The sequence below is a fragment of the Platichthys flesus genome, chromosome 21 (genome assembly GCF_949316205.1).
Source record: "Platichthys flesus chromosome 21, fPlaFle2.1, whole genome shotgun sequence".
NCBI classification, from domain to species: domain Eukaryota; kingdom Metazoa; phylum Chordata; class Actinopteri; order Pleuronectiformes; family Pleuronectidae; genus Platichthys; species Platichthys flesus.
The window spans coordinates 15,046,605-15,059,387 of NC_084965.1; the positions used below are offsets into that span (position 1 = coordinate 15,046,605).

Consider the following 12,783-nt stretch of genomic DNA (forward strand, 5'->3'; position numbering starts at 1 on the left):
CAACTGTCCATCTACCCTCCTCTTTCCAATTCCCCCTATTTTTGTCCAGCACCTCTACACTATCAGCGCAGCAATCCCTCTCTGCCCTACTGGTTATGAATGTGTTAATTCTTGATTAGCGTTCACGCATTTGCCTTCTCTGATTTGCTCTGTGGAGTGAGAAATCACTTTCTCAATGAGAATAATTGAACACGGGCAGGGGGGTGCCAGCTCATTACCCACAAATCACAGGGAGCAGGGGCACCTTAGCTGAAGACAATAATGATTTCGGGGAATATAACCGGGCTCTCTGCGTTGAATCCAAGGCGCTTGGGTAGCAAAGACCAAATATGGGAAAGGTTATCATTGTCTCTGAAGGTGAAAACATTTTGTTCTTATCTTCCTGCATTGTTGAAGTTGAATCAATGCGCCCTCCTCAGAGGAGTCAGTGTCAGTGGCTTTGGAGGGAAGTGCTGAGTCATGTTGTAGGAGGAGCCTGGTCAATATTCAGGGACAGCGTTTCTAGTCAAATTAACTCTGGTTCTCAGCCATGGAGATCATTTTCCTTAAAAAGATCATTGTAAGACGATCAACACCAAAACCTTTCTCCAACTCAAAAGACAAGAGAGTGACAAAGCCATCGATTAATGAAAATACATTCTGCAACCACCACATCGAAAAGTGAAGCTCTTTATATTCCAGATGGACTTTGGTGATTGACAGAGCCCCGTTTCCCACAGTGTAAAGCCATTCATTCCTATTTATTTGATTTCTCCCTACTTTCTCACCCTCTCTTTCCTTCACTGCTTTCTCTAAAATATGCCTCACAATTCCACTTTCCACTGAGTGCCAAATGAGTTCATTCTGACACAATGAGCTCCATTGTCACAATAGGCTTTTCACTGTTTTATAGGTCCCATTGGCGGGGGGGCAATGCTTTTAAGTTGCTGCAGGAATGTAATAAGGCCCCGACCGACAGTAAACATCCACATCTCGGCGGCAAGAGAGAAACATGAGATGGGCTGCTTTGCTATCTCGGACGAAAGGACCCGTTTAATTTGCATTGGCTTGAGAACAAAAGCGGTCACAGTCGGATACGAGTGGAGAGGAATCGGGTGGTTTCATTTCAGAGCCAAAGAGACGGAAGAATAGAAACCTTCTGAAGAGAAGGGCGAGGAGGAGAGAGATGGTTGCGGGCCTATCAGTCCATTTCTGTTTCTTCCATAAAGATGTAGCCATGGTAGCCAGCCACTTATTGCCACTCTGCTAAGAGGTATTATTTGTCGCACAGATATTACTCTGTTTTGGATTCTGAACCATTTCTAGCTGGTTTAATATCAATATTTAAGCCTACAAATTTTAAGGAAGCATGATAGTGGTAACGTTACCCAGTAAAGTAAGTGTATCCATCACCTGTCAAATGTTCTGAAAATTGTCTTGATCATTATCACAACCATCACTATTGTACTTTTTTACCCGAAAGTTTCGAGAAAAGTAAATGACTGATTTATGAAGTATGCTGGAGAGTTCAGACAGCCTCTCTATATGAGAGAATGATTATGATTATCTACATTTAGTGTAGATAATAATTCACATCAAAATTTATCTCACTTTTTTCTCCCAAAATGTAAATCAGTATTATATTTCAATTTCCATAAAATACAAACTAGTTTCAAATGCCTGGTTTCAGGAAGCAGTGACACCTCATATGGAACGACTCAAAAACAAGAATGAGGGGAATGCTTTTTAGTTATTTTTTATCCTCCATCTCTGCCACCTAAAGCTAAAATGTTGGAAATTCTCAGCAACATAATATTCCAGCACCTTGTAAGACAAATCATATCATACTAGACAGTAACTTTAATAAAGGTAAGATGATGTTCAGAGTGATAGATTTCCTCTTTCTCAAGCTACTTAAATTCCTCATGTTTCAGTGAAATAAATGGCCACCAACGACTGTCTGCATTATCTAAGGAAAATAATTTGAAAACCTATTTTATGAAGATCGTCTGCAGGAAAACACATACAAGTAACAATTCCATCAAATTTGAAACATCCTAGATCATGTTAATGGTGTCGTTTTAGCAAGGAGCGCCACTGTGATGGACAGAGCTTCTCCCTGTGTAGCCATTTTCCAGAGGAATTTTATCTTTCACTCTCTGTTTCATGCTCTATAGCTATGGGAGCTGTTGCATAGAATAGCACCCCTGCTGAGCTCCATCACAACATACCCTGATATTCTCACATGTATTCATGATTTCAACCAGTACCACGCTGACAGCCCTTCCCATTTAGAAAGCGGCAAACGCAGAAACATGAATTGGTTTGTGTCTGTGGGGTTGGAAGGTGAGACTCCTGCTGATGGTGTTATGTGATTGGCTGAAATACAAACAGATGCTCCGACATGTAAGGGCGCCTACATCATCTACCCTTAGTTTGTTTGGTGTGCGTATTGGAGGTTTACCTTACGCACACCAATTTAAGATCAATGCTCCAATCTATCTTGTTTGTCAAAACACTGACGTTTTCCTCATGTCCTTATCTCATCAGTGATTGCAATCACTTGTTGTATTAGCTAGTAAATTATCATCAGCCCAGTCTTCTGATCAATCAATGCCTGGAATAATTGTAGGCTACATTCATCACACTCAGAGCCTCAACACACACAAACTCTGGATGCAATTTTCTGTCAGCACCTGTATGAGCCTGATCTGCACCAGCATTTTTGTCTGAACCTGACCTGATGTTGTCCCAGACATAGCCCAGCCAATGGGACCAAACCTACACCGAATATCATTTCAGATTGTTTTTCTAAACCCAGCCTGACAAGACCCGGCCGTCTTGGGTACTCTCAAATACAAATAGAAAAATGTCTATTTTATATAATGAATTTAATGACACCCCCACCCATTATTTCGCCTTCTCCTTCTCCCTCCCTCTCTGCAAAAGCACCCGCCCCTTCTTTCACCTTCCGACACCCTGCCCCACCTGTGCCGAGTCCACTAGATTAACGTGGCCGTGCTGGAGTCTTTTGGGACCTCTCCTCATTACTGGCCACAGGACCCCCCCCCCCCCCCCCCCCCCCACACACACACACACACACCCCATCTCCGCACGGCCCTCTTCATTTAGCCCCAGCTGAGAACAAGGTCTCCTCCAAATGGCTTTCTGTCTCCCCCTTATCTGAGGATTTCAACTTCCAATTAAAATGAAATGGAACGTGCCCCCCCCAACCACCCCACTCCCACCTCGCCCAAGACCGCTCCCTGCTATATAGATGAACGCCCCACACTCCATCCAACCCCACCTGCTCAAACAAGGCAGCGAACAAGCGCTGATCTGTGGAATAGGCCGTTCGCCCCCTTTAATAACTTGCTGCAATGTGTACCAAAGCTTTACTTTCCACTAAATTATTCATAGTTCAACATCATTCACCCTCATTCCCTCGTCATCATTTCTTCCTCCTTCATGTTCAGTGTATTTAGGTTTTGAGGTCACAGTGTGTTTAAACAACCGGAGACGAATGAGGTTCTAGAGTGGAGAGCTGCTCTCCTATTTTCTTTCCCAGCGCCTCCCCAGTGATTACTCGCTGATACATTTGCATCACAGTAAATATCACATTAAATAGTTGATATGACAACTTGGCAGTGAGGCACGTGTATTTTATTGGCAGCCACTGTGCTACTCAATAAGTCAGTTTGATTTTGACTCACACAGTAGCAGGCGGGGGCGACTTAAAATAATGAAATAAAGGGAAAATGTATTTAATTACAATACAGACCCGAACCACAGGGGCTCTTGTTGAAATCAAAGAGCCACTCTTATTTCAAGGGGGGTAACATTCACTCACTGACCTTCACAGTTTGAAAGATGGATTAAACCTTGTGAGTAGTGGAAAGCAGACTGTCCTCCCACTTAATAAGCTGAAAATTATGATTAATCTTTGAAAATCACCACAGAGCTCCTTTTAATGCATTGGTAAAGACCCAGGATTCAGCTGGGCTGCGCACTCACCCCCCTGGATTATCTGTTCAGAATCACGTCCCCGCTCTTGAGCCAGGTGTCTGGAAATCATAATATCCCTTTTGAACTATATTTTATGCTCCAGAACCTCTAAATCTGCTTCAAATGTCCCCTTTGAAGGGCTTTTCTAATCCAAAAAAAAAAAGCTACGCAGATTCACACAACTCTTTGAAACACGTCCACTGTATTCAAACAGCATTATTCACAGAGCTTGTAAGAGTAAGAAGTGCTCTGGACAAAAGCCGGTGACGATAACTCAATTCACAGTAATTCCTACCCGTTTGAACCTCCGGCTCTCTGGTACAGGAGCGGTCTGCTCCAGTTTGCCGCTGTTATTGATGAGGCTTGGAAAAAGTCTTGGGCCCCTCCGTCCGCTTTGGGCCAGTGTTATTGACCTGGTGATTGATTTAAGCCCTCATAATTAGCAGGCCTAATTTAATTAAAGTGCAATTTAACGATGCAGTGGGCAAAGGCATAGGCAGCTGTGTCATTGATAGATCAGTCCAGGCCTGATATGAAGCAGGCGCTCACAGATGATGTATTCCACACACAGCGAGTCTCCCACTGACAGAAGATGAGACAAAATATTGCAGACAAAAGAAAAAAAGGGACGATTAAAGGAGTAAAAATAAAGAGGTGGGCTTTTTCGTTTTTTTTTTTAAATGTCAGCCTGTCAAACAAACAGCGCTGTCCATCTCCCACCCCCACCCCTCCACGTCTTGCCGCCCTCTGTCCTGATGTGGACAAATGCAGCCTCACGTCTCTGATCTAATTTGCTTAACAGCATCAGGAACCTGTCTGTCCCTGTAATTTGCTTCAAGTGAATCCACATCAGAGCCTAAACTTTTACGAGCCAGAAGCCATATCTTTCCAAAAAGAAAACAAAGGGACAGATTTAGAGGCTGGACATTTTTGTTGATTAAAAGGAGGTGTTGGATGATGTTAGAATGCAGATATTTCAATGAATAAAAACATGAAGCCTCATTTTATTCTTATATAAAACAGTAGTCTCATAAATGTGTTTTTAAATGTATTAGATTTTCATTTATTCTTCAGGTAAGGTTTAAACAAAATAGTATTTTTTTTTCTGTGTTGCCATCTAGAAGATTAATGTTTTCTGTTATATGCAATAAAGTGGAAGCATTAATTAAATTCTGTAAAGCTGCATTCATGGAAATGCTCTCAATTCAAAACAGGTTGTTAATACCCAGCTCCCACTCCTCTGTCTTCACCGTGCACAATTTACACACAAATTTGACTCCCTCTCCTCATTATCAAAAGGAATGGTACATCTAATCTGGAATGCGAGTGCTCTCCTTTGAACGAGGGTGGAGCCCATGGGTGTGGGGTGTGAAATATGAAAGGCAACACATGTCCTCATCAGAGGACAGGCGCCGCTCCGTCTCCTCTCTTTGGCAAACAAACACAGAGCTGTAGTATCATAACCTCCCTCTATATTTCGCTCCTTCTCTCCCTTACGTACGCATAAAGCAAGAGATGGGAGTCACCAGGTTACTGCTTTGATTCTCTTCCACATCTACTGTTTGTGCTGCACCGTGGAGCCATTCGTTTGCCAGTAGATAAAACATTCAAAGAAAGGAGACCTAATGCAGTAGGTACGCTGACTCCCTTAATTTCAACACAATAAATCCGGACGGCAACATATTGAAATTACTATTAGCTTACATCATCGTGTTCCCTGAGATCATAACGATATAAAGAAGATAATGAAGGATGCTGAAACAGTTTTTGCCTCTGCTGACAGCCACTTAGTGCCATTTGGAGAACTTGTGGGTAGGATAAAAGAGGTCATTATGACATTCATCATCCTTTAACTGATTAACTCTTCGCCCAGCCTTTTACACTGTTTGTTTATCCCCAACATAAATGTAAATAAGTGTCTCACAATCTTAGTGATTGTGACATACTAGTTGCTGTAATGGCCACGGAGTCCGATGGGCTGCTGGGGAATCAAGGGTTAAGGATTGCACAGAGGGTTGGGCTGAGTCGTCTGGGTGCAACAGTCATGTCCAATCTAATCACTGAGGCCATTTTGGGGCCTAATTTGTTCCTAATGACAGTTTTCTCTAAGGGGATGGATTGGAGGGATAGAAGGCCTATTGTAACATGAAGAATAATCCTTGTATGGCAAATTGTGACACATGTATGACCAGGTCATCCTACATAGTGGATACGCCATCCATCAGCAGCTGCTGCTCTATATTTTGACATACAGTCGTTGGGATCATCTGCTGTTCACATTGTGTCCAAAGCCATGAAGCTTATTTTAACAGCTGATTGAAAACAGCGAGTTTCTGGCCCCGGTTATATATTGATAATTGCTTTGTGAGGTCAACAGAACTTTAATGGGAGTATTAGAAGTTATTACCTGCAGCTTGTATTTATGTCAATGCCATTGTGTAATGCAGCAGTGCTGTGAAGTCCTGTTTGGTCTTGTTGTACAGTGTTTAGTCGAACTGCATTAACTCAAGGTAATGAGGGTACAATTATGGCTCCTTAACCTTTTGTGACGGAGGAGAAAATCCTCCACTCCTGTTTTGTTCTCTCACTTACACCTCTGTTCACTGAAAGCAGAGTATTTGTACATGTTTGTAACCAGGTTTGTAACCTTTGGCCTGTTTTATATATATAGTCAAAAGAGGCACCCGTCACATCACATAATTGATGTTTTGTATTTTTAGCTGGCCAATTCAGGAGGGAGTGCAGTCTTTTATTACATAATATTTTAACAACCATTTTGACAAATATTGTCAAATTTCCTGTTTCCTTTACCCTTGCATGCACCCTTGTTGATTTGGAGGCTTTTCTGTACTCTGTTCTTTTGCCACCATTGTTCAGCTCACCACAGACGGCTCATTGTAGCTCAGCATGTGACATCGTCTAACAGGGAGGCCCGTTCCACACATGAAGCCGTCACACAGATGTGGACCTCGGCTCTAGAGGAGGGGTGGCGGCCAGTAACACACCATTTGCTGTGACCTTTGAACCTGTCCTTGTTAAGCCCTTGACGCCACAGATACGCTCAGGAGGGAACCCCCCCTACTCCTTTCCCTCCCTCGTATCCCCAAGCAGCTACATGTTGTACTCGCCAATGGCTAATGGCATGACACACACACAGACGCATGCACAGACACACACACACACACACACACACACACGCACGCACACACACACACACACATACAGTAGGTGTCCTTAAGGACAGTGGTTGATGGAGGTTGACAGCTCCTCAACACACACCCTTTGCTCCAACCCTCGAGCTGAGCAATGGTTTACTGTGTGTGTGTGTGTGTGTGTGTGTGTGTGTGTGTGTGTGTATGTGTGTGTACGTACAGCATCTCTCTTGAGCAGACAGCTGCTACCTCCCTCCCTCCTCCTCTTCTACTTCTCTCACTACTCTAACCCCTCTGTCCATCTGAATGTAACAAGACTCTGCACTTTGCAGCCATCCCTCCCCCTTCTCTCTCTCTTATATGATCCTCAATAATCTAATGCAACAGCTGTCAGATGGCCAGACCTCAAACCCTTACTTTTGCCTCCTTTCATTGTCAGGCTGGTAGATTTCTGGCCACAGATCAGGACTCCTTGCCCTCCCTATGACATGGAAGGTGGGGCGGAGAAGAGGATGGGAGGAAGGCAGAGAGAGAAAGTGAGAGAGAGCAAGCTAGGATTGAGTGCCTTCGGGAGTTTAAAAGCTGTGTTGCTTCCCCACTCCACCGGTTACCAAGGGATCAACAGGGTGCTAAAAGCACTCAGGGGAGGAAGGAATGGAGGGTTTTTAGAGAAGGGGAAAGGGAGAGATTCAGAGTGATGGAGAGATAACAAAAGAGAGAAGAGAGGGAGTGAAGGAGCCCAGAGAAATGGAGCCTGTTTCTCTTCTGCTGTCACTCTGTGCTCTACTTGGTCACAGTCAATAAGTGAGCTGGCAGTGAATATAAGGAGAGATGACTTCTTCCACTCCTGGTCACAAGGAGACACTGACCCCTGCGATACTGACTCGACAGTCAGTCTGTTGGGCAGTCTGCAGCTATCGTCGGGACTTCACTGCAAGAAATGTCAGTCTTATCAAGTCATTTCTAATCATATTCCTGTAGAGGTGGGATGTGTTAGCCTGGTGAAAGCTCAGACTTTTGAGACCACAAAGTATGAAATAATGAAGATGCTGTGCCCTTGCTGGGTGAATATCCTGACTGTGTCCCGAACGAACCCCAGTGGCCACTGAAGCACTGCCTCGTGAATCTGGTGTCATGTGTGGGCCGTGTGCTTCTGTTGGTGCTGGAACTTGATTGACAGTTGAATCATGTTGTTTAGAGACTGGGCACATTCCCTAAGAAATAAACACAAGCGCCACCAAAGCCAATACAGTGTAAGATTAGTTTTATTTGTTTGAGCGAGACAATATAACAATATGTTTCTGCTACTTCAGCAAATTTTTCATAAAAACACTACAAATCCTCCTAAAGCCCTGAGATGATTCTGCTCCAGTACCTCACATCATTCAAATGCTCCACAGATGTCCTTGGAACTAAAGTCAATATCTGAATTAGGGCAGTGTAACACGGATCACTGCACATCTTTCAAGGAGAAAACACTTTAGGATAAGTTTGATTGAAAATCTCACCTTGCTTTTTTCTGCTTGTTTTGGAAAAAGCAAATATATTAACCATGAGGCTTTGCAGCTCTCCCCCTTGTTTGTCTTTTCTGCCCAATTTCCTTTTGTCTTTTCCCTCCTCCATTGCCAGCTCACTGTGACTTGCTCACTCATGTGTTTTTTATCACCACGTTCCTTTTCTTTTTACAGTTTCCCCTCAGTTTTTCAATATCACCATGTTCTTGTGCTTTTGGCCTGGTTCAACTGATGGATCCCTTCACCTCACGGCTCTAACTAGAGGAGTGCCCATTCCAGAAAGGCCTGTGCTAATGCTGCAGAGCTACTTCATAATTATTCCTTGTCATTAGTGAGTCCTCCTCAAACAGTTCTGCAAAGTATGTTGTGTGCAGAGCTTTTTATGAACAGTCTAGGGCGCAGAGTGAAGTTAGAAAACTTTGTGTTCTGTTATGTTTGAATGATTTACATAACTGCTGTAATTGTTTCAGAGATCTGGTAAGCAATCAACACAATCTTAGGACCCAGGTTCACAACTTCTAAAATTAAACCTCTGTAATTCAACTCGATTTGAAGTATCACAGCAACGAAGCAAATGTTTGTTGTTGCCATCCGTGAATGTCTTTGCCAGTCTGGTATGGTAATATAAAAATAATTAATCATCTAATCTAATTATCAAATCTCACCATCAAATCTGATCATCAAATCTATCTGTCAGTCATTTTGACCCACAGTTTGACCCAGTTACTGACCACTGCTGTGGTTTATCCGAGGACATAGACCCGCTCAACTCGGTCATGAGACTAAAGGCCCACTGCTCCGACCCCACTGACAGCTGTAGAGCGCAGATTTCCTGTTTTTATTTATATTGAACATATCACATGTCCTAATCTCACCTTACTGTGCACTGCACTTTCTTTGCAATACACATACACACAAGCTGATAAGCTCAAACATTTTTTGAGATATGAGTTCCAAGTACGGATGGACAGGCGTTTGTGCAATTAGTGGGAATGCAATGAAAGATGCTAAAAGAAGAAGAAATATACAGTCACATAAACAACTATCTTCAGGACCAAATTAACAGGAGACTGTTGCTGGGAGCGTCTGTCACCGAAGTTAATTATGTGTCACTTTCATTGATGATACACTGTGAGACAGCTCGTCTCTCTGATCACTCTGTTTTCTAATGAGACGAAGATGTTCAGCACCATCACCCCTTTAGCAAAGTCTACATATTCCTGCAGCTTTCATACCTCCGCTTCTGCCAATCTTGTCTCATGACATATAATTATAAGGTCTTATATTTATTCTGCGTTTCCAATTTCACCTGCCTTCTCCACTCCTTGCTCTCCAGTCTTTATTTATGGATTCCCGCATGTGGCTGGACCCTTTGTACTGAGCATATATATATATTTATATATATATATATATATATATATATATATATATATATATATATGTGTGTGTATGGAGAAATTTCAGCCAACCAACCTTAGGGGTTTTCATAAAGAGCTTTATAAAAAGCAGTTCTCTGCAGGGAGCCCAGGACCCCAACTGACATGTAATTAAAGGTGGGGTGGCTGGTTGACTGACTCATTTTCATACGGGACAGTTAGAGAAGGGAAACAGACAGGTGGGGTGAGTCGAAGTCTCCTAAGGCAGACCGCTGATGAAATTTTCATGCTCCCACTGCACCTTACCCCTCTTCTCCAATAAGTAAATAGGGGGACGGAGTTTCTCTGCCCCACTACTGCGTGTTGCCAAAGATAACCTGGCCTCTGAAAAGGATTGAATCCATTTCCATAAAGAAAGCAGAAAGGCACAAGACCTATGTGGATGTGCTTGACATTTAAGTAAAAGAGGGAGAAAGAGGACAGGGAGGGGTGAGGGTGGAGGAAATCGCAGTGTGTAACAAAGCGTTTCGGCAGACCCTCATAAGGAAGTGATGCGCTGTCTGGATGGTGACAAGCACACACACACATGCAGAAGAACAAACGGATCAGCAGCTACTAACAGGAGTAGAGGCCACAATTGAAATAGGGTTAGGGTTAGCGTGTTCAGCGTGCTTCTCAATTGTTGATGCTCCTTCTGTTACTAACCCTCAACAGATGATGATTAGTTGGAAATGAACCTTGGGAGATATTAAATATGTCTCCCCCTATTCTACAAACAGCATGTCATCACTGCATGTACAGTAAGAGCCCTGCTCAGGCTGTACTCTCCCCTTAAAGCCAGCTCAGATAAAGATTTCTATCCCCCATTAAGGAAAGCATGATTCTGCTGTCTCATCCCGGAGCCTAGTTAAGTCGTCAGACGTCTGGCTTGCCTGTAACAACCGCGGCACTCCAGCCCTGCTGCCTAATGGCCCTGAAGGAAGATGAGTAAATGAAATGAAGAGAGTGAGAGAAAAAATGGCAGCAAGTGCCGACCACTTCACTCAGGACCTCATCGCATCTCAGCGAATACACAGTTGCTGTGCCACGCCCCGGGCCAGACCTGATTGATCGAGCAAGAGCAATTCATCAGTGCCACTTTTGTCACTACAGTCACTGAGGTTTTTGGCTTGGTAAGGGGGCTTCAGCTGCAGCGTCAGGGCCCCGGTCTTTCCTGAGCTGAAAGTCTCTTTTAATTTAAAATAGAGACTGTAACTTGTTCCTGCAGGTAATTGGATTAAAAGCCAGTGGAGAGACACAGGCAGGAGAGGAGGGGATGCAAGCACAGCCAAACTGAAATAATCACAGAGAGTGTGAGCTGTTTTACTTTTGTTTTAATGATTTATCCTGTCTTTTTTTTCTTTTAGGAGGAGGAGGAAGAGGAGCAAAGGAAACAGGAGAGGAGGATTGAGCGGATAGAGCCAGTAGGGAGGGCTGACTCCTCATTGGAGAGGTCACCAGGGATAAGTCTAGAGTGAGTACCCCCCCCCTCCCCACAACGACCTATCAACCATATTTTGGGGAATTCCAGAAAAACGTCCCATAAAGCATTTATTTCTATTCATACAGCTTTTGATATTCAGCAATGCAGATTGTACCGGTTTTCATCATCCCCCACAGCAAGATTATTTATTTCTTTGTCTTTTTGCAGATGCCTACACATTTTTGTTTTTCTAGAACCTAATAAATCTGAACATTTTCTGTACAGCAAACTGCAAATGTTTACAAAGACAGGGAGGATTTTTTTAAAGTATTTCAATCAAGCAATCCAATTTAGCCAATATGCACAAATCATAATTTGCCTCATAGGGCTTAACAAGGTGTACATATTCAGCTCTTAAAGGAGAGTTGTATTAATGTTCATGTTAATGTATTTATTCAAAAGGAAAGGGCAGAAATTCTGATGAACCATATCTTTGATTCGTCGTATAATATATGTGAGAACACTATTATTAAATTCCTAAACAGAAGCATACATAGAGGCCTTTTCCTATCAAAGTCATCACACACATCTGAATCAACCGTTCTTTTGTCTTTACACAAACAAACCTTCTCCTCGTCCTCCCTACCTTCTCAACACCTTTTCAATTAATTTGTTCTCTTTTAGCACGAGTCTGATCTTAATCACTTAATTGGAGTCTCCATTTGGGTCCCCATTTGACCCTGAGGTCCACCAGCCTGACTTTGTAATGGATGACTTTGTATAGGCAACACAATGCAGCTCCACACACGCACACACACAGACACACACACACACACACATCCCCTCAGCCTTGTCATGTTTGACTGTCTCGTCTTTTATTCGCTGTTTCTCTGCATTTGCTTGTCATTCTTGTTATTTTTTATTCATGCACGTCTCTCTCCCCCTCACCGCCTTCTCCCTCCCCTTGTCCTCACGGCCACATCCATCATCGTCCTGCAGAGGCATGCTCAAGCCGGTCGAGGTGTCCAATGAGGGAGGGCCCCTGGGGATCCACGTCGTGCCTTTCAGTACGCAGGATGTCAGGTAAGAGGAAGAAGAGGAATCTGGAAATCAATGCAGCTTAATGTACAACCACAGCCAGTTTGTTTCTCCAGCCAATATGTCTCCTGCAGCTTTTGTATTGAAGCCCAGTGGATGTTGCTCTCTTTTTTGATTTTACTCTTCATTTTACACATTTTTTTTCAAACTTTCTCTAACTCATCTCTTTCTATGTTTTACTCTAGGCTATATTTTTC

General features: G+C 43.2%; 1 protein-coding gene across 2 annotated transcripts in view; it reads left to right on the forward strand.

Annotated features, from left to right (window-relative positions):
• pard3aa (par-3 family cell polarity regulator alpha, a) overlaps window positions 1-12,783 on the forward strand; it is a 338,263-nt gene that overhangs the window by 151,915 nt on the left and 173,565 nt on the right. For both annotated transcript variants that reach the window (XM_062379666.1, XM_062379667.1), the window contains exons 6-7: window positions 11,433-11,539; window positions 12,488-12,571. In XM_062379666.1, coding sequence (XP_062235650.1) covers window positions 11,433-11,539; window positions 12,488-12,571 — 191 coding nt within the window. The remainder of the gene's footprint in view (window positions 1-11,432; window positions 11,540-12,487; window positions 12,572-12,783) is intronic.